General features: G+C 42.1%; 1 protein-coding gene across 1 annotated transcript; it reads right to left on the reverse strand.

Moving 5' to 3' along the window:
• On the reverse strand, positions 1-26,453 carry LOC102798681 (double C2-like domain-containing protein alpha). Its single transcript, XM_006805706.2, has 11 exons — positions 26,170-26,453; positions 20,842-21,194; positions 18,914-18,993; positions 18,636-18,710; positions 18,243-18,352; positions 14,050-14,176; positions 11,310-11,369; positions 7,125-7,324; positions 4,167-4,248; positions 3,927-4,023; positions 1-2,311 (listed from the first exon to the last, which is right to left on the reverse strand). The coding sequence occupies exons 1-11, from the start codon at positions 26,199-26,201 to the stop codon at positions 2,175-2,177; spliced, it is 1,353 nt and encodes a 450-aa protein (XP_006805769.1). The 5' UTR covers positions 26,202-26,453; the 3' UTR covers positions 1-2,174.
• Positions 26,454-27,059: the final 606 nt, after the last annotated feature.

A 27,059-nucleotide genomic window follows, 5' to 3' on the forward strand; every position in this document is an offset into this window, starting at 1 on the left:
GGAACAGTGGAGACCAGCTGCTGGATTTTTGTCCCATCGTAGTCTGACGTTGATCTAGCCGCTGAACAGTCCTGGGCCCTTGAGCCAATGCTTGAGTTGTTGAAAGGTCTGGATTGCGGGCAGGCTTCTTCAGCTCCCTGACTCTTCTGCTGTGATGCCATGCTGCTAAAATACATGCAGTATGCTATTTAGCATTGCCTTGCTGAAATCTTCTAGGCCTTCCATGAAAAACATGTCATCTGGATTGGAGCTTATGCTACTCTAAAACCTGTAAATACTCATATACTGATCATATATCCAGTGCAAGCTACCAATTTCACAGGCACTAATGCACAAACCATCAGAGATGCAAGCAAGTCAGATCATCGATCTAGTCTTAGTCTGGACGATACAGCGTCCATATTTGCCAAAAGGAATTTCAAATTTAGATTTGTCTGACCACAGAAGAGTTTTCCACGCTGCATCGACACTCTCTCACCACAACAGTGTTTCTGACTCCTGCCCACATTTGGCTTCTTCAGTATAGCTTTCACAGCTGCTTCCATTCCAACTTTTTTTTTTAGACATGTTGCTGCCACTGAATTCAAAATGACTAATATTTTGCTTGTAGCAGTAAAATACCTCAGTTTAAACATGTCACATGTTTTCTATGATCTACTGTGAATAAAATGAGCTTTGCAAATCACTCAATTCTGTGTTTATTTTACAAAGCATCCCAGCAATATTTTTTTTAATTGCAGTTGTATTTATTCCATTTTGTAAAGATTCGATTTGTGTTTTAATTGCTGCAGTTATTGTTTACTGGAGCAGAAAGTTGGTGTGTGTGTGTGTGTGTTGGTTTCCTTTCACCTTACACGTTTGATGGATCACTTCTGCTCTCTGTAGTCAGAGAAGAGGCTGCGCTTACAGTTCAGCAACACCAGGTGGCAGTATTAGCTTTACTGGCTTCCTACCAGGCTGTGTGATTGAAGGAGTCCACTGTGGACCAAAACAAAGATAAAAACAACCATGCAAGCTTTCCAAAAGACAAACATCCCAAACAATTAAAACACCGCACATATATTTACATATTAACACCAATGGCATTGTGAGCATGCCTGTTCACCACACAGAGAAAACCTGCAGCTGAAAGCAGTCGACAGTAAAGCAGCAGCCATGGAGTCACCATAAAACACAGCGCTCTACACCGGTTCATATTTACAATTTGTATATGAAACAAAGGCATGTGACTTTATTTACTGTGTCAGAGTACAGCCATGCATGGTTCGCCGTAAAACGCTCTGCTGCTGTGAAACTCCCGTTACTGACGTTGGCCTTACAAAGTAGGGAACGTGAAGCAAAACCGACCGACACCGATATCAGAGCTGACACGTCAAACAACTGCGAACAACATTAAAGAGCCATTACCGTTAAATAAAATACAGTTTCTTCTATGGAACAACACGTTGATGAACATTTCCAACCTTTTTTTTCTTCTTTTTTTTTTTTTAAAGTTTGCTCCATCAACACCGAACATGCAAGTAGATCAGACACGAACCATCGACGTGGAAGAACCAGTTTTCTTATCAGCTCGTGCTGTCAATCCAGTGACGATCAGAGAAAAAAAAACATCCGCCAGTATTAAGACCACTTGGAAATATCTTCGGAAGCATTAGGCAATCATTATTGCACGGAGAGGTATGTGCGCTTTGAGACAAATGGACATGACCGCGTTTTAATGTCAGCGGTTAATGAAATCGACTTGCCTGAATTTATTAAGAGCAAGCAAACCTGACATGCGAGACTGCGCGAGAGAATAATTAAACATTTTCCCCTCCTCAAACGTCCCGGCGTAATTATTCTTCGTGAGTGGGCTCTGTCCACGAGGAGCATTTAGACCGATCTTAAAACATTGAAAGGATGTGAATGCTTGGCAGTACTGTGAAGAAAATGGTTTCAGCTTTGTGTTGGGACTGTTTAGATCCGAGATTAGAGTATTGATCTGTGATTGTGGACAACCCTCCCCCCACCCCATCCCACCTATCTGGGCATGATGTTTTGAATTATGACACAAAGGAGGATATGGATCCGTCACAGTCATGCAGAACAATCCTTAAAACATGCGATGAGACGTCCTTCATCCCGGGTCTTCAGGCGGTCCCTCTGGTGTCAGTTATAGGGGAGGAAGCTCGGGTTCATTCCTGCAGCGTGGAACCGGGCAGCTCGTTGGTCAGTGTGTGCCAGCGCTCCACTTTCTTGCCCTTGTTCTTCAGACAGTCTATCCAGTGCTGCAGAGTCTCTCCCTGTGAATGACACCCTAAGGATACCCCCCCTTACAAAAGCAGAAACAGAGCAGACAGTCAGAGGAGAAGTCAAGAAGAGCAGGCACAGAAAGCCCCAGCACACAGCTTCTGAATATGTCTTGTATTGTTTTGTATTCCATTTTATTTATAATAGACGTCTAAAACACAGAGGATCAACAATGAAACCTCATGTTCCAGGCTTTTAATGTTTTTTTTATTCTGATCAGGTACTAATTAGACCTGTAAGTATTTTTTACCTTTGTCTAATGAAGTGTGTTCAGATTGGCCATTAATCGTGCTGAAAAATTCAAATGTCAGTAATGTTTTTTCTTTCTTTCTCTTTTCTTTTTTTAAAAGCTTAGGTAATGGGTTGGAAAAAAACAGCATTGTCCAAAATACACCCGCAATAAAAGACATTTGCATAACTAACAATAACCGAAAAAGCAGAAAGACTTTAAGCCGGATTGGTTTCTAAGTAAAAAAGGGGAAAAATGAACACGGCTGAGTCAAGTTCCCCTCTTTAAATTCACTGGCAAACAGCCCATTGTGAATGGCTCTCCAGTTTTAGATCTAATCCCCATCTTGTTTTTCAAATGTGTCGAAGCACCTAGAGTGCGTATTATTTCAGGTCGGGAGATGTAGTTAGTTTGACTCATGTGCTTTGAAAGTGTGTACCTATTTCCATATAAAAATAATCCTTAACAAATGCCATTGTTCCAATTTGAGGAACATATGCCCACAACCTGACTGCCCATCTGCTTCAGAAAAATACCACAAACTGTATTTTTATGCAACATTTTCACACCCTCAGTAGAAGAAGGTTTGGTGCTGAAAGTCTTGAACTAGGGCATGTTTATCACTGTTTCTGTTCAGAACTGTTATCCACAAAAGACGTTGTTTGGTTTGCTGGTGTCAGGATCTCATCTCTGCTTTTACATATGATGTTAGCACAACAGAGTCTGAGGTCAAGGTCCTCAGCTAGAAATAGGTGGAGTGCCCACTCTGGGTCAGCGAGAGCTGAGTGTGAAAGCAAAGCTGTCGGTGAACCGCTCGATCCACGTTCCTAACATCACCTGCGATCACAGGCTTTGTGTAGTGACCGAAAGAATAAGATTGCAGATACAAGTGGCAGAAATTAGCTTCCTCCTACACGTGTCTGGACTCTCTTTTAGGGACAGGGTGAGGAACTCGGTTATTTGGAAGGGGCTCAGAGTAGAGCCGCTGCTCCTCCATATTAAAAGGAGCCAGTTGAGGTGGTTCAGGCATCTGACCAGGTTTCCTCCTGGAAGCCACCTAGATGAGGTGTTTCGGGCATGTCCTACAGAAAGGATGTCCCGGGGTAGACCCAGGACATTACACCTCTCAGCTGGCCCCATTGTCCCCCATAGAGCTGGTGGACGTAACTGGGAACAGTGTCTGGGCATCGCTGTTTAGACTGTTGCCCAGAAAAACAGCAGAACATGGATGGGTGGACGGACATCTTCATGTGATTTGCAAAATAAAAATGTAGAAAAATGCCAATGAAGAATTCAAACATTTTACCTTTAAAGAGATTTAAAAGTGGAAGTAAATATAATGAAATGCAAGAATCTTAGGCTAAACATCTAAAAATGACCTGTAGCCTCACTCGTGGCATGAACTTACCTATGAAGTCATTGGATTTTCCTAAATCATAGTCCCACACGGTGACCTCCAGCGTCTTGGTGGCTAATTCTGAGAAGGAGATCTCATAGAAAAACTCCTGAGTAAAGACAGAGTGAACAGTCAGAAGATCTCGAGTCTCAGAAAACTTTTAATGCAGCTAACTGGTTGGAGGATACATTTAAAGCTTCTAAATGAGCTGCGCCGTCGCTTTCAGTCATTACTGAAGTGGATGATGCGTACCTCATTAAACTCCGGGTTGAGAGTCTTTTTAATGACCGCTGTTTTGTGCTTGGATTTCTTGTGAACGTCTGGCTTCAGGTACCTGTGACAGAAGAATATTTTACCGTCGTGTATACGATTCATTACTGTTCATATGTCAAAGCAGTGGAAGAAAGAATAACAGGCACGGCTGTAAAGGTCAGAGGAGGAAATCATGATTTTTCTATAACCATTGAGGAAGAGCAAAGACTCAGTGATTGCTGTGTTACTCTTACTTCATTCTTTATTCTAAATGAATACACTATATTGAAGCGCTAATAAGCATTAGATCAGCTGATTATTATTTTTTGCACTAATCTCGCCAGCTGGTAGCTGTAGCCTCATATTGAACAGACAGTGATATCAGTCTTCTCTAATCCAAGTCCCCCATCGATCCCCTGAAGGTTTCATGTATTATTTGTTAAACCCACAGAGGGGACTGATCAGTATGTCCTTCACCGGCACAGCACAGATTGTAAATTCACAGCCTCCCTTTGCGAGCTGTCATTAAATTCTCAGGATATTTTTAAGCCAGCTGGAAGCGGCGTGGCAAAAATCTCTATTCACATTTGCTTTCCACCCACCACCCACAGCTCGGGCTCGAGCGTATGTTCCCACACACTCTCAGACACAACAAAGCATCTGGGAAGATGCTCCCGCCAAGGGCAAAGATGTGAGCACGCATCCAAAATGAAACAAGATGCGTGATGTGTTCCTGTGGATGTGTGAGGGATGCATGCGTAGGTTTGGTGCATGTAAAGCGGGAGAGAGAGAAAACCGGAGTTTGAAGCATAACGGGAAAAGAGAAGGGAGATTAGTGTGTGCGTGAGGTGAGGCGAGCGTGCTGGCATTTCTGCGTTTGTGCGCGTCCGTGTGTGTGTGTGTGAGCGTGTGAGATGGGAGGTTGTGGAGTGTTTTACTTATTGGAGAAACAGCCTCAAAGCCAGAACCAGCACTCAGGAAAACGCTGACACGAGACGAGGGGCGATTTTTAAAGCTCATTTGTCCACTTTATGTCAGTTTGCATCATTCAAAACAGATACAGACACAAACAGACACACAGTGACACACGCAGTCTTCATCAGTGAGTAATGAATCTCCAGAGGACCTCTCTGACAACAATAGCACCCACATCTGTTTTTTTTTTCTAATCCTGGACCTCCTCCATGATCCAACGCACCCATAACATTAGATCATGTCACTGCCTTTCAGTCAGTTTCAAGCCTGTCAATACCCATACAGTCTCATAGTTGTCTTATAGTCATCGTGATGAATGAGTGACACATTTCCCAGTGGCCTCTATTTGTGTGAAAAGCTGCACTCATCTCTCATCGTTACCTGATGTGACGTTAACTCGAGCCATCGATCACTCGTGAGTGGCAACAAAAGGTGATTTATAGGGTCTGTATGAGCCAAGGGCCAAACTGAGGTATTAAGGTGTTGAGGGAGGGAGACGAAGATTGTCCTGAAACGAGGATCGTGACATGTGAGTCCATCAGTCTGATCTGTGTCACGTGTTCATGTATCAGAATGTGTGTGTGAGCATTGTTGTGTAATAATAACAGTATGTTTATACAGATTTTTTTTAATTAAATGTATGCATTATTAAAAATAATTTTAAAGACTTGATAATTAGAAATAAAGTCCTTAAATATCACAGACAGGTAGCTAAAGAGATGATAATTCATTTTAGTAAAGCTGATAACGTATGACATCACAACCACCTGCAGTAGGTACAGATGTGTGTGTGTGTGTATTTATAATATGAGAATATGAGTTACTATGAGGGCAGTGATCTGAGGTTAATTGATTAGCCTGCAGGTACATTTAGAGTGACAGCCAAGATTTGAATCCAGTCGAGTGCAATTCATATTATTGACCAAGGAAATCAATACGCTTACTATATCTCTTTTAAAATGATAGGTTAGAGGTGTTTATGTTTTGGTGATTATCACCTCCTGCACCAATATCACAGTATTCCAGGCAAACATCAAAGGTTTATACCTCAGCTTTTGTTTGTCTGAGAGTCGCTAGTGAACACGAGTAATATTCAAATATCATAAAAGCCATGTCACGAGTGGCTCTTTCACTCCCACTGATAGTCGCTAGGGTTAGGTACCTTTTCATATTCAAACAGATACCTGGAAATTTGTACTGTACAGTTTTTGTGTGTATGTGTGTACTTTCTCATGGTGAAATAATAAATTGCCAAATTCTTTAGATAATTATTCTCTTAAAAAATAAGTTTCTGCTTCTATATTTAAGCATTTTGTTATTTATTTCATACATTATACACACCATACAGAATAAAACCTTTGTGTTTGACCAGGTGTTTCACACAGATTAGATGTGTTGCTATGACCACCTTTGGATTTTGCATTAAAAATATTTGCGAGTTTGCTGACTGAGCAAACTCGCAACACAAACCTTTGACGAGTTCTAATTTCAGTGATCTCAACGTAACGTTCACACATTAAGTTTTATTAAAGTCTTAAGTGATAACTTGATGAGGAAGTCACCTAGGATTTTCAGATATATGCTATAGAGCATAAAAGTGTACAGTCAGTAGTAGCCAGCACCATTTGGTTGCTATGCTGAAAAGTAGTGAATACTGTACCCGGCCCTGTTGGTTCCTCGCCTCTAAGCAGGTATGCGCCCACTTCGCAATGCCGGTGTTTATTTTCCCATCTTTGCTACGAGGCGCTCAGTTTTTCTGGTATTCTCTGGTTTCTGGTTGCCACATCCCTGCTGTTCTCCTTGTGTGTGGAGATCTCTTAAAATCTAAGGGGTTACTTAAACAAACTGCTGAGGCTTTCTCGCTGCTGTGGGTTGGACCATCGAGAAATAGGAATAGCGTTTCAGGGGCGGTTCAAGGACATGGAGGTTTGGTCTAAAGTATTTTGGCTCTTCATGAAATTCATGACTTGATGGCGTGCTTACGTTTTAACGTAGGGGTCGGAGAAACCGTTGACGTCCATGGCTGCCAGATGGGCGCAGCGCTTGACGCCCACACACAGTCCGCCACGAGCTCTCTCCTTGGCCTCGCCCTTCAAGTCGCCATCGGTGGATGGCGGGAGGAACTGGAGGCAGAGCAGCAAGCGTCCTCTCTCCTCTAGACTTCTCTGCTGCTCCGTCTCCCACTGAAAGAGAGACGACGGACAAAAACAAATAAAATCATAGAAACGCCAAACGAGCGGCCTTTGTAGTTCACACATTAGTGACTCGGCCTAAGCTTCAGGGTCAATAATGAAAATGAGGCGGCAGTTTTGTTCCACGACCTTCAAATCTGCTACAATCAATGAGGTTTGGTTTTTTTTTGTTGTGTTTTTTTGCATTATGTGCGATTTTAAATGTGCAGTGTAAGAATTAGCAGCTGACTCTGGCCCTGCTGAGCCTTTCACTAACTTGTGGCTTATTGATTGTTTTAGTGGCCCCACGACTTTATTGGTTTCTTTCTCCCTTTTGTTTTCATCACCGTTATTTCTATCCACAGAAAGCAGCTGTTTACAATAAAACAGCCCCGTTAAGCCCGATGCATGCTCCCTGCAGCACTAAATGACATACAGACAGACAGTCAGCGGCAAACTGGTGAACAGAGTGGTGTCTTTGGAAGCAAAGGAGCCAGATTTTCCCTCAGGAGTGAGTGGAGAGCTAAACAATGCTCTAAGGAGTGTTAGGACTGGAGTGATGGACTGTAACAGTTCATTAGTGATTTTTCCCACCTTGAAGCTGTTTCCTGCCTTGGTTCTAAGCAAAGCTAACAGTGCAGATTCACTGAAACATGATTCAAATGAACGTTCATGTATTGATTTGATATCCATGACTGATGTATGATCACAAAATCAGGCTCAGTTGTGGAGTATAGTATAGCTAGTTCTCCTTCTCTCTTAATGGCCAGCTTGTGTTTCTCACCACATTCAAGGCTGTTCAATTAGTCCGCCTGTTCTCACATTTTTCAAACCCGCCCACAAATTTATTTCCTTCCCATTTGTCTGTCGCCCTGCGAGAAGCTGGCTCCACACTTGATGCATGTTTATTTCCACCTCCCTAATGAGCTGCTCTCTATCGATCTGTGAAGGTCCGAGCTGTTTTCTTACCAGGTACCCGGTGCAAATTATCCCCACTAATTACAAGTGTTTTTTAAGTCCCCTAATTGCTGACGACAGATGGCAGAGTGCTTGTTGGTCCCAGAGAGAGACACAAAACATGGGAAACAGGAAAGGCAGCGTGGTGACAAGAAGGGTCAAAGCTGTTGAAACTGTTTTAAAAAAGGGAGGGCGGATCTCGAAGGAGATCAGTGTGTGTGACATATTGATCTCCTTTGCTGTGTCCACCTCTTGCCTGAAGATAAGACTTAATGAGAGATGGAGAGATATTACCGGAGACGTTTAGTGGAGATACAGTAATGGTAGATCTGCGGTGCACCAACAAAGACAGCTTTTGAAAATCATGCACCTACAGCGATGCAAATCCAAAATAGCAAATGTTTCTTTCCTATAAATACCGTACATGTACTGCTGCTGCTGGCCATGAGGGTGAGTCACGGGCCCGTGAGAGCGCCGTCTTCCCTTTCTTCACCCTCGGTTGTTGCTTGCTTTCTTTCTTTCATCTGTCACTTTGAATCTATTCTGTTGTTCCGCTTCTTGTCAAACGCTTTGGTAACTATTTGATGTTGTCCATAGAAAATACAAAAGCCGGGAGCGACCAAGTACACTGACTTAGAGGCTGATGTTTCACTTTGTCCAGGACGGGTCTTTGCCGATGGACTGAGAGCGCTTCTGAAGTTTGTATCTAAGCTCTTTAGATGAGCTCAAGTGTTAGATGAAAGTCAATGAGCTCTTTAGGTTAAACAGGAAAGCTACATCCAGGGATGAGCATGAAGTCCACTTTAAAGCAGGACTGTATTACCAGTAGTCTGTGGCGTCTACTTTAGCACATCATCGTGTGTTTAGTAATTAAACAATGTATTTTAGTCAGAATGTAGTCAGTGCATGATATTGGCCTAAGTTTACTTGCAAGAAGGGGCAAAGGTAGCAAACCCAGATCATTTGATTGAAATACACTTGATACTCCTAAGTGTAGTTTTTCAGTGTTTGGGGTGAGTGTTGTGAATAGAACCGCTTTAACCCCCAAAGTCCTTTTTAAACTCTTACCAAGTAGTTTTGGAATCTAAACTAATCCAACAGTAAAGGTAAAGAGCGAGTGACGACAAACACAAGTTGCACAGATCCCCCTTGGGGGGGAAACCACAGTGGTGTTCTACCAAGCGAGGTTAACGGGTTTAAGTGGCTCTTTTTCCTGGCTGAATCACTGTGGTAGCTGTGCTGAACACATAATCCGGTCAGGTTCCAAGTTTTCAGCAATCAGCAGGAAGTTTTTACTGATTCTTCTGTTTACAGCATGTTTTAAGTGCAATATTGATTCTCTATCGGTTGAATATGTCTTATGTTTAACGTTTAAAAGTATCCAGTTTAAAGTTTCAAAGCTGGTATGTGCAGCTGTCATGTCAGAAATCAACAGCAGCACTGAGATCGCTTTCATCGATAAAATAATTAAAGTGTCTATTTTACCACCCAGCGTGATGTAACCCCAGATTAATGACTTCGCTGCATCATTAATCTCTCGTTTTATTTGTAACAGTGATCCATTTTACTGATAAGATCTCTGGAGTAGGTGATACTCACAGGGATCATTTTGTGCCCAAGAAGAGTCATGTGACCTCTGCAGAGAACCCAGCTTAACAGAGAAAGCTGATAACCACCATTGTGATGCCTGTTATCTCCACCTGGGGTTTGTGGTCTTGTCAAACATAAATAAATCCTGACTGTGCTGAACGTCGTTAGTAGTATACCTCTCTAGTTGACAAACTGTCTTCTTGGTTCTTTAAATAAATGTTATAGTTAACACGAGTATACATGAAATACTGTACAGTGCACTAGTTACAGTAGACTTTCATTTACAGAAACGTCATTCCTGTAACAATTTTTCACTTCTGCTCAGAAGTGGACTAACCTTAACCTTGTTCTACCTGACTCACAGGAAACTGTAACACCAGTGCAACTGTCCAAATGTCCACACACCTATAATCGAGAGATATTTGCAGACAGTGAGGATAAGAAATATTGGAAACATAAAGTTTGGCTGCTCTCGATTGCGTCATAGCTCGACTCTTTTCCTGCACAGCTGGGATTCTGCGTCTCATATCTGCGATGTAGGTGTTTTCACTTTTTGAGGGTTGTCAAACACACAAACAGATCCGATGAAGAGGCCGCTCGGAGGAAGCATTTGTTCCGCTTCATTTCTGCTGCTGTAAGAGTTTAAGTGAGAATTTTCAGGACGGATTTGGTAAACTTGACATTTAACGGCTTGTTACACGGTTGTGTTCCTCTCTAATTTACAGACTTGATTAGGAAGAATTGTCAGCGTTTCCTGCACTCCCCCACCCCTCTGTCTGGTGGGGACAAGGAGGCATGCTGCATTTCAAAATTCCCCCACGCGAATCAAATCTATTTAGCCAGGAGCTGCTCATTTTGGCCTTTTCGGTGTTGCAGCTGTCACTGACTGACTAAATTTAGGGATAATGCTTTTTTTCCCCCTGGTCATTTAAAAAACAGCTTAGGGCTTAAGGGGTAAAAGTCAGTGTGTGTATGTTAGTTTAGTTTATGCAACCTTTAAAAGAACAAATTAAAAAAGAATCATTCTTCAGCTTACAAATGAAATTTTGATTGGATTCGAAATAACATAGCTCTGCTAAATTATTTCCACTCCGACAGCTTTGTTTGCTTTGTTGTGTAATTATTTTCAAAGATAACATTTTTTATACTGATAAATTGGATAGAAAAGTAAATAAGTATTAAGGACATGTTGTACTTCTGCTCTAGCTAACTACAGATAAATATAGATCACTAACTTTATAGAGGTTTTTTAAAAATGTATCACTACCCTGCTTCTAGTTTCAACTAACACTAAAAATGCAAATGTATCAGGAGGTCACTTCACTCTGTTTTGGAAGTGGAAGACAAAAAATGGGTGTTGTTCTTTAAGACAGGATGAAAAATGGACTGAGGGGACAGACAGGAGGAGGGTCATGTTGAACAGAACAGACAGAGGACTCGGGGTGTTCACCTCTCGCAGGTAGCAGGAGATTCCTCTCAGGGCTGTGCTCATCGCAGTTGGTGAAGGCAGCTGGAGTCGAGCAGAAAAAAGAAACGAGGTAAATATTGAGGTGGAGATGCCTGAAAAGCAGGCAGGTTGGAGGAGCAAAGAGAAAGGAACGGCTGCATCGAGCGGAGAGTGGAGCCACTTTGAAAATTACATTCCTGACACAGCGTCTGTTCGCGGGATGACAGAAAGGCTTTAGCGTTTGATCGCAGAGTGGGCACCGGCCTCAGAGGGCCAGTCCAATACCAGCAGCCTTCCCCAGCTCAGAAAGAACAAAACCCAGCGCCCTCGCAACCCCTTTTAACACTTCTGCCCCCGACCCCTGTGCACACCCCCTCCCCCCACTTTTATTTTTTAATCCATTTGTTTCTCATCTCTCTGGCTTGCTCTTACTGTCTATTGACAATTCCCCCCCCCCCCCCCCCCCCCTTCTCCTGCTCTTTCTCCTCACCTTTTATTCTCTCGGTGTTTGCAGCTTTTTTTTCTTTTCCCCCCACATGTGACCCAGTTGACATTTAACCTACATGAAAAGCTATTTGTGGCTCATGGGAGTGGAAATCAAATCCACTTCTTTCTTTATCAAGTATTTGTAATTCCATGGAGGCACAAATCATCTCAGACTTCACATAACGAAATCATCAATTTCCAGAGGTTTTGGTAATAAGTAACATTCAAATTACTAATGATAACAATGATAATAAATTTGCCAACTTAGTCATACATTAAGAAATGCTTAAGAGTTTTTAAAGAATTCTTTTGTTATTGAAGTAAAATCTAAGTTATACAGTAAGCTGTAGATAAGTAGTTATTATTATGCTGACTGCTGCTGTGTCTTTTACTTCATTACAATAAAAGACACAATTTGTAAGTATTTGTCAATTTAAGCAGAAAAACTGAAAATTCGCTCTAATATGGTTGATGTATTGAAGCATAAGAATATTTTGAGAAAATTATCTGAGCGATGTAGCGAGTGCTCTGATGGTCCTGGATGAATCCCGAGCGCAGTGGTTTTATTTCCAATGATTTTTCCGAGCACAGCAGCTCATTAATGCTGTTCTGTTTGCGGACGAAGCGTTCAAGTTTGCTAGATAAAATCATTACGACAAGTCAGAAAATGTAAATAACTGATGAACTTACAGCTGCTGTGCCACAACCTGATTTATTGATTTCTTTTCAGCCAGTATGGATCAGTATTGTGATGCTGCCACTGTTAAACTAAGCCAAAGGAAACACGGTGACATTGACCGTGTGAACCTTCAGCACATCTTAAAGCTGAAGTTTTTACTAGTTACATGCAGGCTGGTGATACCTTTATACTGAATGATGCTGCGCAATAATACTTTAGACGATGTTGTTATCTACTTTGCAGGAACTGTTTGGGAGAGGCCTTTTTTCTGTGAGCTCTAACATAAATGGGCTGCCCAGTTTGTTGTGGAATACGTTGCCTGGATGGCACCGAGCCCTGACCTTCACCTTCTCCCACACTTGTTGGATGAATTTCAACAGCCACTGAGAGCCGCGCTTTATCCAACCCAGTCATTCAGATTTAAAACTAGGTGGAAAGAGTTTCGGGTCTTACATTTTTAAATGTAACTTTTTTTTCATAAACATGAAAAACATGGGTGCAGATTTGCCATCAGCATTCAGTATTAACATTTGAAAACTTCGAAGGTCATTTTTCTAAATCATTAGCGCATCTTTCTTTTCTTTCTCCCTAATCAATACCTTATAGAGCTCGGTCATTTCACACCATGCGCTGGCAGCTGGGATAGGCTCCAGCTGCTCTGCAACCCTTAACTAGACGGGCCTTTTTAGAAAATGGATGGAATTAATGCTTAATAAGTTATTGGATTTTTCACAAACTGGCAATACAGTTTATTTCTATAAATGCAGTTATTGATTTATAAATCTAAAGATGGCACAGATGTTGCACAGCCACGTTGCTTGTTTTTTTTCATTTAAATATGATGAGACCTAGATGTGTGATACTCATCCAAGTGAAATGATACATCGATCAGGCACAACATTAAAACCACTGACGGATGAACTGATACGGTTTATTATCTCAGTACAGTGCAGTTTTCTGCTGGGAAACCTTGGGTCCTGGCATTCGTATGGAAGTTATTTTGACACCTATCACTCACTTGAAACTTGCACACCATCCACACCTGACAATGGCGCTCCCTGATGGCAGCTACTCTCCCAAATAGGACATCCTGTCACTTTGCAAATCTGCCCAGGAATGAGTTGGGGTAACACAATAAAATGCCCAAAGTGACAGCCCAACCCACAGACTCTCATCTGATCCAGCGCCAGAACAATCATGAGTCACATCCTGCAGCACACAGGATGCACCGCCGGTACCAGACACCGCAGGACGCCTCCAGAGGTCCGAGACCCAACTGGTCAAGGCCATTGTGACTCACATGAAGGGTTGCTACACAATATTACAGATGGTTTTATTGTTGTGGCTGACCGGTGTGTGTTACCCTCTGTCCTCACCTCATCCCCTTCTTTCTCTATGCACCCCCCCCCCCCCCCCAAATCTTTACTCACAGCTGTGAGTCAGACAGGATGCCTTAATAAATACTGCTGTACCCCCTACTGTATCATTCATCTCTCTTATACGCTTATATTTTCCTTCCTTTCCTAGTTTTATAGGTTCTGTCTTTCTTTTTTCCCCCTTCCCCCCTGTTCTTCTCACAGGAGGTGGATGCTCCAGACAGATGTTAAAGTGTTTGGTCTGGTCAGGCTTCACACGGCGCAGGGCCACCCGAGACTCCCCAATGAACTCATTATGTGTCAGCTTGTCTTCGTCGCACACGGACACCCTGGGAGTGAGAGACAGGGAGGGGATGGGGGGGTAAAGAATGAGAAATGAGGAGAGAACGATGGGCAGAGCACAAAGCATGAATCAAAATAAGAGTAGCTGGTTACTGCAGTGGCATATTAGGGCCATTGTAGGTATGAAATTAAAATACAGAGCTGGGTGAAACAATCTATTTACGAGGGGAAAAACTATAATTCTGAAATTTTACACATTTTAAAGGAAAGGCTTAAGAAAACACATCGCATCACTCTGCAGGTGGATCAATGTCACTGCACCACAGACGCTGGTGAAAGAACAAGAAAAAAGGGAATGCTGCATCCACATGTTGGTGCAAATAATACCTTTGCAGCTGTTCTTTGTTTCTGATGCTCAGCATATAAATGAGTATATTGTTTTCTTTTGAAGAGCACTAGTTCACAGTAATATTTCTGCAAAGTCTGGATGATAATGGCTAAAATCACAAGGATTTCTTTATTGGAGAGTCTTGTTTCAATAGGCAGTGTTTGGACCAACATGGCAGGCATCTTTACAGGTCTGAACAGCTCTGTGAAAAATTCTTTAGCCACACCTCATTTCTTAAGATTTTGCTTCCAAGGAGACGGGATGTCTTAAAAATTCTTAAAGTGGTCTTGAGAATTAGTTCTCCACGCTTTCTGAAGGTCTATCAAAGGTTTTCTTTGGACATTGAAAATGTGTGAAAAAGTAGCCAGTGTATTTTTTTTTTGTACCTGGCCATTTTCAGAGGATTTATTTTTTTGCTAAGCCACTTAACAGTGTTGTGTCTACACATAACAGACAACATAACAGTAACAAATTACTTTCAGGGGTTTTGACACTAAAAGCCTGTCACGAATCCATCATGTGTCTTTATTCGAATCTATGAAACATAAAGAGAACTCTGTTTGACAGATAAGAAAATATTTTTATACCAACAAAAAACTTTGTACCGATTGCCAAAAAGCAGTTGGACCAAAACTTTGCATATCTCTACATGCTGTCAGGGTGTCTTTAAATAATATGTGGAAGCTGGACTGCATTTCAAACTGCGTTTCAGGCAGTGGTGTTGCCGATCTTGTCAAAAATGATGGACGCAGAAAAGAACCATCATTATGCCATCTGAAAAGCATGAACAGCTTCATTTTTCAGCATGACAATGCTCCCAAACACAACGCAGCACGGTAAAAGCATACCTGGATAGGAAACTGACAGTAGCGCACTATCAATCATGGATTGGCCTCCCTAGAGCCCGGATCTCAACATTACTGAAGCAGTGTGGGATCATCGTGACAGAGAACATAACAGAAGGCAGAAACATCCAAAGAAGAGCTTTGAATTAAAGGTGGTCACACCAAATACTGACTGACAGCATTTATTACAAGATTGAATTTCCACGTATGCTTGCACATGTTTTAACAAGTCACTGCACCCATTTCTCATTTTCTGAGCAAAATATAAAGAAATGAGGGGTGAGTCAAGGGTTTTGCATAGTATTGTATAATATCCGAGATAATTCAAAGTTTCACTAAAAATAAAAGTTTTTTGTTAAGTCATGATTTGCCTCCCCACCACCCTTTTTATTTTTTTAGACCTGCAATGACCCTGATATGACAGAAAATGTAAAGTAATCAGAGGGAGAGTGCTTTTTGTGCGTGATGGAGTGTGGTAGTCAAACACAATATCATGAGTCATTTTAGGGAAGGGAAATCACTGACATAAACACGACCTGAATAAAGTAACACAGTCAGAAAGTGACCGACGCTACATGTAAATTAGGCCTGTGTGTGAGTGTGTGTGTTCAGACTAGAAGTAATTACCATTTTCCTCCAGCAGGAATTTATATAATGTGAAAGTGCATCATGCTAGGTTAAGTCAATCCATATTTATGGGCCTGGCAAACTTTTACACCTGCCATAATAGTGCCTGAAATAAACTAGTGGGCGGGTGGGGAGAGCAGAGTGAAGGAGATACAGGGATGCTGTGTATGTGAGGATTTGAGTGACGTGATGAAAACAGGCCAGTCTATTTAAATGAACACGTGAAGTGATATGTTACAAGCTAACTGAAGTCCAGCACTTTTTCTCTTTAATTTATGTAAATGTGAATGAAAGACATACAATGGGAGGAAGAAAATCAAGAAAGCGATCGGCCACGGGAGAGATTGGTATATAAACATGCTGCCTTCCCATCTACTGCTTCATTTGACTTCTTACTAAATTCATAACCACAGGTGTAACGTTTGTCTTTAGTTTCTGATAATAAAAGACAATAATCTGTTAAAATACCGAGAGTTAATATCTAGTTTAGTGACTTAAGTTTCCTTAATCTGAAATATTGAGTATCAAAAAGACAAAACTAATGATGAAGAGAGGGGGGGATGAGCGCAGATGAGAGCAGCAGCTGGCGCTAAGGGGAGAAAGATGGTGTAAAAAAGCTCGAGGGTGAAGTGGTAAGTGAGAAAATGATGGGTCAAAGAGGGAAGAAAGATGGAGCCATTATAATACCAGCTGGATGTAAGGCTTCACTTACAGGACATCAAGTAATAAAAACATTTAAGTGTCATTGTGACAGCTCATAATTACTGATGCATCAGCCATCACCCATAATGTGAACCCAAGCAGGGGGGTGAATCTGATCTACACATACCAGCACCACCTTATATACAGATGAAGTCTCACTGTGACCATCATTATTTTACTGTTTAATTCATTGTTGGTCTAAATATATGATTTTTTTTCCAGACTGTAGAAAAGAGAAAACATTGATCTGGGCAGCACAGTTTGTTTCTTCGAGGGCGATCACTGACGATCACCTCATCAGGTACAAAGGATATGGGCGCTAGCTACTTAGCACGCTAACTCTGGTAGCTATCCATGTAACTACCGTAATGACATTGATACTTTTTTCCTGTTTATGTAGCTAAGTAATTTATAAAAATACTGATGATTTCTTCTTCTGCACGTTGATTTTGCATTTTCTTATTGTCCCTTTTAAAAGCTTTCATTTGTCACATGGGTCAGTCACACTAGAGTTAAAAAAAAATCTCCTAGCAACTGAGAAAAACTGGTGGTCGCCCAGTGACTGCATTAAATTTTTATTTTAATGTATTTAATTTTTTTAGCTTTTAGACTAAAGTTGCTGCCCTGCAATAACTTTGTCACTGTGGAGGAATTTCTTTTTCAGACCTATGAGCTTTTTGCTGATTTATCCCATTTACCTTCTATACTTACACAAACAGATCGCATGTAAACAGATTGCATGTAATTGCCAACTTGACCCCATTCAGTTGCAAACCAATGGCATCTCATTGCCAGTTCATTGCCGTCTTGCTCCACTAAAGTTGCTCTAAAGACGGCAGCTGAGTGCGAGTGATTGCAGACCTGGTCTTTGTCTTCCTTGTCATCCTTTGAATCTCGTGCTCTCAGAAGTTTGTCAATTTTAAAGACACACTGTATTTCAAAGATCGATGGTGACATGTTTCCATGTTTACCTAAGTTCAACTTCCCATCTCCTGATCTTTACATGTCTCTGCTGAATTAACACTGCCAGATTCTCTAATTTCCCTGGAGAGATCATCCGTCGATCCTATTTAAATCCCACTCCCATGGGTGCAACGGCAAAGTTTTAGTCACAGGCAGAAACAATTCGCAGCTTTCGTCACCTCTAGAGGGGGGTCAATGAAATTAAAACACCCCGCGGAGCTCAGTCTGACCTCAATCTGTCACTGCAACTTGGAAAGAGAGAAAGCAAGGAGCCAGATTGAATGAGAGACAAAGAGAAAGGAGTGGTTAAAAACGAGTGAGGGGAGATCTTTTCTGATCCTGGTGGACAGGAAAGTGTGAGGATGGGGAGGAACAAAGGTGAAGAGGATCTCAGGATCAGTTGAGATGGAAACAGAGAGGGGCAACATGGCAAAATGGAGAAAGGCCCATAAAACCAGGAGCTGTGATTGAGACGGATGATAAGAAAATCCTTTGTAAAGCACGGGTCAGCTTTGCGATGGGAAATGATAAACAGAAAGGCAGGGCATGAAGAGGACAGAAATACCCTTTCCTAGAGCAAACATTTACCGGAGTGTTTTGCGGTACATGTCTTCCTCGGTGATTCCACAGTAGGTGAGCGTCTCGTTCCACACTGGATGCAGCGTGTTGCGAACAATCTTGGTCTTCAGTTTATTGGCCTGTAAGTGATGGGCAGAGAGAAGAAAACATCAATTTAATGCCAGGCTTTGTCGAGGAGAGACAAACGGAAAACAACCTCCGCGAGGAAAACAAGTTCAGTTCCTACAATCTACAAGGTCATTTTGCCTCATTGCCGATTTATTGGTCTGCACTTTAGTTTTCATTGCATAACGCTAAAGAAATGCAGCATGAATTAATCTGCACTTCAGAGTCCTTGTGACAGGATACTGAAGGCCTCTTTCATTTAGGGACAAAAACTCTGTTCTGATAAGAAAATCAGACCTTGCAGGCGCCCGGCAGCAGATGCAGCTTGACGTAGGGATCAGCCAGACCATTGAAATCCATCGGCTTTAGACCCTTTTCAGAAAAGATACAAGCCATGTAAAAAAGAAGATCGCAGTACAAATGTTCAACATTTAAAATGACTAACAGACTAAGACTTGAAGGGTTCTTTCTTCTTCGTCTTTTTTTAATCAGTAGAACGAAAAACACATGCTGTTGAGTTGTATCTTGGTTCAGCTGCAGTGGTTCTAATGGAGTTTTCCGAGTTCGGGATTTACCTTTGCTCTGAGGACTGTGCAGTGGAGGGAGCTGGTGGCTTTCTCGTACAGTAGGTCAAACTCTAGCGTCCCCAAAGAGGCTGGAAGGCAGTTAATAAAAAGTCACACACACACACAAATCTGTGCCATTTACTTTGGTAATTGCTTTTGAGCTGATGACTTTATTATCTGCAAAACAGATGGAGAATGATGGCAGGGAGCAACACAAACAGCAGATGAGAAGGAGAAATTGAATTCGCTCAGACTTTTATGAAAACATCTTTTCTTTGTTTGAAAGGAATACATAAAATATTGCCCTTCTTGTTGGGAGTTGATAGAGAAAGATTGAAACTGTTGTCAAATCTGCAGTGCATGTACTGCAGACAGCAGCTGGGTGGCTGACCTCAGCATTAAAGCATGGAAACAAGCTAAAACGGCTACACTGCTTCTACCAAAAAACACATAAAACCCCATCTTTCATTCATCCTTTGTAATGCTATTCCCATGTAGAGGTTGACCTCTAATGTAGTACCCGGAAACTTCTACAGAACTTTATACTCAAGTCTTGGAACATGTTTATTAAATGATCTGTCCTTATTTATCCTTGGTGGTATTTTTCTTCTGGTGGTCTCCGAGGTCCCTGTTAGATTTACAGTCTTACTTTTCATGACTCTGTGTATTTGTAGTTTCTGGTATTTTCTGTTTTGTTCTGAAGGTTTTCTCGTGTTGTTTTAGTTCCTGTTTTTGATGCTTTCTAAACCTTTATCATTGTATGATTGCCCTTTTTATCATTGTATTTAATTGCTTCCCACCCCAATAGGTCAAGGAAAGGTGTAAAGGGGAATTTATTGGGACTTGCACAGAGAATCCCATTTGCATTTACATGAGATGCTTATATTCCTCTAAAACTACATGGTCCTGAAGATGGAGAACAAAAAGCACATCGCTCTGCGCGCTCTTAGTAAAAATAGGACCACAGCCTCCTTGCAACTAAGAAAACTGAGAGGTTTCTTGGTGACAGAATTGAATTTTTTAACATTTATGGACTCACTACAAGTAGCTGCAGCAACCAGCTAGTTCGTGAGAGGTTTATTGTGCAACACCCTCAGCCTGCAAGGCTGCCTTCCACCAGGCAACGTGGTGATTAAAAACCTTGGGACTCTCTGCCAAATAGTTGTGTTCTGGTTGTCAAAGGAGCTTGCAAAGAAAAGCGTCTGGACTTCTTTAAGTTACTTGAAGACGTTTCACCTCTCATCCGAGAGGCTTCTTCAGTTCTTGTGTTCTGGTTACTTTCTTATATAAAAACAAGGTTGTCAAGCACCTATGTCCTTCAGCAATTAAATCATTGCCCTGCAGACTGTACATCAATATTAATGCAGGAATTTGTGAATTTCAGATCCTTGAGGTTCTGGCTGGACTCTGAATGCATGTAGTTTATGTGAATTTACCGATTTAGCCAATTTATTGCAGTTAATTGCAAACAAAATTGCTATTTTATAGCCAACTTGATGTACAAAGGTTGCCCTGAAGATGGCAACTGACTGTGAGCGGTTGCATGACAATGAAATTGCAAGTTCATTGCAGATGTCCAGCATAATTTTGGTCATGTTGTGGTCTCAAACCACTGAATTCACCGGGGAACTGTAGCTTTAAAAAGCCAGATTAATAAACTTTGATATATTCTGAAGTAATTTGATAAGGAAAGTTGCTTTTTTTTTTCTTACAATAAAGTTGGAGTCCTTTTGCAGACTATGCAGTGACACTGTGTTCTCAGACTGACACATGTGGCCAGCACATGTGCTGATAACACATGGAGCCGTATTGGTCCGCCACTTGCTGCTGTACAAAGTTCTTTCAATATTTCAAGCGGTGAAATGATCCGCAGTAAACCAGATGTGCGCTGACTTAATTTTATTAGGTTGCTTCAATGAGACTTCCAGGTGACTCACTGTTATCATCGCTGTCACAGCTGTCGATCTCAATGGAGGTGTCCATGCTGCTCATGGCTGACAGGGAGCCCCCTCCCCCCGCCGCTCCCGGTAACTGTGGCGACAAAAGGCCACTGCTTCCCCCTCCTCCTCCCATGGGCCCTCCAGCTTGACCTGTGCTGCCAGGGCTGAGCGTTGTGGGCGCCGCCACCTGATTGGGAGAGAGTGGCTCGGAGAAGGAGGAAGTGGGCGAGAGGCGAGGGAAGTAGGCGGAGATTTGACGAATGGGGCGTATGGGGCCCGGGCAGACATCGATGGCCATGTGCTCCTGGATGGTTATGCCCAAACGTTTTCCTTTTCGCACAGTCATAGGGCTGGAAAGGAGAATATTACATTAGTGTATGCACACAATTTTGAATTGCTTACCAGTGTAGCAAGAGTGAAGACGGGGCATTTTCTTTTCCTCAGCACTGAGCTCAGTGAGGTGTTTGATCACAAACAGTCTCTGCTCCTCTAGGATTTTCATTTTCAAGAACATATCTAAGGATTTTTTTTGCCTCACAGTGCTTTCCTGGTGAAAATCTTTCTAGTGTAACTGGAACAGTTTTAAAAGATGACATTACATTTAAGATGTGCATACATTTGCATTTCAATTAAGCAGATCTGAATGAACCCAAGCCTATCAGAGAGGATAAAAGATAATGGACAACGGGGGTCTCCTCCATATCCTAATCATCCTCGATGAAACAGCAGTGTGTGTGAGAGTGTCTGAGCATGCATCTTATCTATAAAAATCTTTTCAGAATGCTCTGCAGACACAAAGGTAATTACATAAATCTTTACAGGCTGAGATGGAGAGAAGATTCCTGATGATTATATAGTGTTGTGGTTCCAAGGAGTGGAGCTGACCACGAGGCTGATGTGTCTGCTCTTTTCCCAAAATAAAAAAAAGAGGGGGTGGACAAATATCTCATAGCTTTTGTTTTCTCAGCAGGGCTTGAGGGGCCATTCTGTCCTCTGCAGTGAACTGAAAATCCCCCCCTGGATCGCTGCTTTCTCTACATTAATCGATTGTAACTGAGAAGTTAATATTTGCACTTACTCCGTGTTTGCCGTGAACGCCGAGTTCAGCGAGGTTTAGAAACATAAAAATGAGAATTCAGACAGGGAAAGCTCGGTGTTCTGTTTAAGTATTTTTCATGTAATAAATTCTTATTTTAAGCTCATTTTCAACGTATTATTGGATGAAAAGTAAAAAGTGAGACTGTCTTCATCTCTCCCGGTTACCTCTAATAGCCTATAAAAACATCGGAGTTTCTTTAAGGTTAAACATGAGAATAGAGGCATTTTAATTATTAATTCAGAGAGTATACCTCTTTAAATTTATCCCTTCTAAAGAGCAGATGCCACTCTTCTAAAACACTAATTTTTAGTGAAGGTCTTGCATCAGATTTTGTATCAAAATTCAAAGGACTCGACTGAATATAGACACATTGCCACGAAGCCCCTCTTTCTCTGTGAAATTACTAGTTATGTAACATAGAAAACTACTTGGATAAGGTCAGTATATTCAATAAGCTTACTGCTTTCAAATGGTTTCACCAGAGAACTATTAAAAGGGTCTGAAATTGCATGTCACGAACTGCAGACAGTATGAAAAATTGGACGCAGCTTCTGGGTCAGAAAAGTGGAGCTGTGGTTGCAAAATGATATCTAGTTGTATAGAAATCTTTGTGGACACGGCCCTCACGCCGTGTCCACCTGTGTAAACCCTTTGCTGAAAAGTTTATGGGCTCAGTTGATTATTTTGGGGTTATTCTGAATGAAACGTTAAGTCAGTTTGTACATTTTAGTGAAAATCTCGTGGGCCTCACCCAATCTTATATTTTTTTACTAAAAAATGCAAAAGAAAGTGATCTATTGAAAATCTTATGCAAAAAACATAGACAGCACAGGCAGTTGGTTATAAATTGCTAATGCTACCTTAGTGTTAAGGTCTGTGTACGACCCACATGCCACTCGGAGACAAACTTCAATTAGTCTAGTATATTTAGGTCAGTGTAATGAGTAATATCACAAACTGACCACCACCTACTAACAGTTTCAATTTACATTTTATATGAATAAATACATAAGGCAGCACAGTAGCACTGTTGCCACACAGCAAGAAGGTCCTGAGTTCAATTCCACCATCAGACCAGGGGCTTTCTGTGTGGAGTTTGCATGTTCTCCCCGTGTTTTCATACTGTCTGCAGTTCGTGACATGTAATTTACATGTTTGCGTGGCTTCCTCCCACCGTCCAAAGACATGTAGTTTATGGGGATAGGTTAATTGATTAATCTAAATTGCCCATAGGTGTGAATGCGGGAGTGATTGTGAGTGCGAATGGTTGTCTGTCCTTGTGTGTTAGCCCTGCGACAGACTGGCGACCTGTCCAGGGTGTACCCCGCCTCTTGCCCTATGACAGCTGGGATAGGCTCCAGCGCCCCCCGCGACCCTGAAAAAGGATAAGCGGAAGCGAATGGATGGATAAATACATTTATATACCTACTTCAAACATGCGTAATTTCGAACAGAATTTCTCACATTATTGCGCCCACCTGCACCTGCAGTACCTCCACAGCCCACCACGGGGCTCCAGCTGCAGCTCACAATAGCATCGATACAGTTGACCTACAGTGTACTCATTGAAACATGTTTTGATAAGTAGTTAGCCGATGAGTGTGTGGGTTCACAGCCTGATCTGCTTCTTGCTTGTGACATCTGGTTCTAAATCACCAAGACGGCGGTGACAGAAACGCTCCACTGCGTCACATCACATGCCACCAACAAACATGGCGGAGAAGTGGGGATGTTGAATTTTAGATGAGCCTGTTGTGTCCATATTACCGGAGTCACTAACCATGTATTTATTGTTGACAAGATTTGGAAAAGGACACTCACGGGTGAGCAAAAATGTAGCTACAGCAAGCAGGTGGTTACACTTGAACTGTAGTAAAAGGTTAGCCGACTATAACCAAAGGTCAAAATCAGTGTGAAAGTAGCCACCAAAACCCCACAAAGTGAGAACATTTTTGTACCCTTCCGGTAAAACCACACCCTGCTTTACACTTGATACGAATCAGACTAGTTGTTTTCAAGCTACCACTCTTTATGCTAGGTTAATGGCTGCAGGCTGTTTTGGGGGTCAAAGCTAGTAAACAGATTAATTTCCGAGACTTCTCTCATCAGGACTCCATCATTATGACCAACAACTCCCCTGGCTGTCAGTGGCTCTAAATTTGTTGCCTCTGACCGTTGACCTTGAGTCACTCATCATACACGATCTGGTCTCACCACTGTGAGCGCAACAGCGGGTAATATACACCACAGATAATCCAGCTCTTTCTTGGCCGGCGTTGAAACAAACTGTTGAAGCACGCCGCAGTGTGCCACGCTGCAAACTTCCCTGACTCATTTGACTGAAAGGACTTTGACAGACTTCTGGCTCTGGGATGGGAAATGATGGACATCTTGCCTTTTATAAACCAGCAGCTGTCATGTTTATGGTGCCACAAGAGCACATTTAATGACATCAGAAATCCTGAAAAACACGGAAAAGCGCTGCCGCTCTGTTTTACTGTTCAATTAAGCAGAGCAGAGATATCCTCAGACTTGTTGCACGCAGAGTCAGAGTTAAATAATTTAGAAAGAAAACAAAGCAATAAATCACTTCTGCCTGACAATAAAATAAACAAAACAGAAGCCGCCCACTGGTGAAAATGAACTTAAGCGGTGGATTGCTTGATATTAAGATAAAGGTGAAAACGAGTCAGTGAGCTCTGAGATGTTGATTGACTAAAATTTATTGATGGATTAATTGAGAAGTTCTTATAAGAAAAAATAAGCCAGGAAAGCACACACACACACACTGTGCCATATCAGCATGCACATCTGCAATCACACATGTAAATATAGTTCTATGAGTAATTAATTCCCCTAAAATTACACACAAACACACACACCCAGCAGCTTGTTGGAGGGTATTGGCTGATATAATGTGTGCAGTCAGTCCCCCCCCCTGTTTTGGCAGATGTGGCCGTAAGCTGGAGCAGCCTGAGCACCACCAGCACCACCAGCACCACAGGCATCAACAGCAGCACACGTACACCCTAGAGGCCCGGTGGCTCGCAGCTCTCTGGGAAGCAGAAGCTCTCAGGGAGCTCAGGACTGATCGCTCTCACGCTGCCAGCTGGAATCTCTCTCATCTTCTCGTTTCCTCGTCATCTTGTTGCTGAGAAGTCTGGCTGCACGCGCCAAAGATAATAAGGTGCCGATTTCAGCGTCACACTTTACAGGTTTTTATGTGCTGAAGCACTACTTTGCATAATTCCTATATGCTGCAGGATAATGTGCCACTGGTTCCCTACAGCTACACACACTATCCCTACATCTATTAGTTATGCAACCACATACAGTAGAGTATTTTATGCACGGCCCCCTTGTACTTACGTTCATGAGGTTACATAGGTTTCCAGCTTCAAAAGGGGGGGGGAGCGATGCTGCCACAGTCTGGCGGTCAGAAATATTTTTGCGCAACATGCAATCTCCCCTCCTCCCCTTTTAGCTCCTTCACTTTAAATTAGAGTCATATCACAGGCATGGGAGCTCTCTTCTTCAACCTCTGTCTTCTCACCTCCCCTTTCTTCTCCTGCACTCTTTAGCTCTCATTATCTCTCCATTAGTCTTTCACAGACACCTTTATTCAACCTGTAGGTGCGTGAGGATTTCTCTATCTCCCGGCTGGTTTTCGTCTACTTTCCCCCGTGTCCTACATACAATGGGGCCCCTGCGGCAGGCTCCGTTCACCTTTAAATAACAAGCTGCCTGGCTGACAGGCAGATGGTATAGTACTGTGCTTTCAGAGTGTAGCTGCTCATTAGAGCTTGGTACTCAGCATCATCTACAGCTAACCATCGTGACAGTCGGCACTTATAAATTAAGAGCCAAGTTATTTTCAGGCAGCCAGGAACGGGAAAACTTGAGTGAGAGTGTGACAGGAAGGTGTGAAAGAAAAGTGAAAGAGCAGACACATGCCACATGTTGCACCTCACTGCTGTATGCAGAATGATCTGTCTGGTTTGTGATGCATTAGTTTTTTACCTTAAAAAGAAGCAGACGTGCACATGAACCTTACAGACAAAGTGAGCATGTAATGACGGCAGTGGAAGGTGGCCAACAAAACCTAAAACCAAACATCTGAGAAGAAGTGCAGGTGCAATTTAAGAGGAAAAATTAACATTTGCAGCCTTGGCTTTAGAAGCAAACTATCTGCATTTCAGAATAAAAGAATCAATATGGTGTCTTACCTCAGTGATAGCGTAAGTGTGAAACTCCTCATAAAAGAAAAAGAGGAAGAAGAGGGGATTCTGGTGTGAAGAGGAGAAGGAGACTAACAGGTGGCGGAGCGGGAAGCAGAGAGTAGGGAGAGAGCTGAAGAGAGAGAGGGAGAGCGGGGACGGAGCGAGCGCAGATTAAGATGAAAATGAGGAGCTGAGGGGAGAGAGGAGAGCGGCATGCTGGAGGAGGCAGAGGAGGAGGATGGAAGGAGTCAACAGGATGAGAGAAAAAGAGAGAGAGGCAGGGGGCGAGTTATTCCTTGACAGTCTGCTACGCATGTGACCATGTTGCTTCACTCCCTCCTGCATCCCCCCACTGTCACACACACACACACACACACACACACACACACACACACACACACACACACACACACACACACACACACTTGTTTTTGCCATTTAGGAGGAGACTGCTTTGAAATCTACACATTCCCCTTCAGCATTAAACCAACCTTTAAGAGTGAGGCTGATTATCCTTTTCTTTAATGCAATGAGCAAAACCAACATTGGATTATCCTGATGGATATTTACTAATGTGGAATAAAAACAAAGAAACAGAATCACTTTAGCAGCAAAAAACAGTTTTTCAATTTGTTCTTAACCCTTTAACTGAAACAGCACAGCTGTTTATATTTATGTTATACAGGATTTGATGGATTGAAGATACTGGAAGGTTGTGTGAGCTTAAGCCAGGAGATCGACATGATTTGATTTGTTATTAATTATACCATAATTAGACATTTCACCTTCTCCTTTCCTCTTGAGGGGTTGCTTTTAATCGCAATACATCTAATATTGAATATTGAACATCTAAGAATGAGATGTTTGTTAGATTTTTTGCAAACAGAAGCATGAAA

This window comes from Neolamprologus brichardi, chromosome 8, assembly GCF_056152115.1.
Source record: "Neolamprologus brichardi isolate AB-2024 chromosome 8, ASM5615211v1, whole genome shotgun sequence".
In the NCBI taxonomy this organism is placed as follows: domain Eukaryota; kingdom Metazoa; phylum Chordata; class Actinopteri; order Cichliformes; family Cichlidae; genus Neolamprologus; species Neolamprologus brichardi.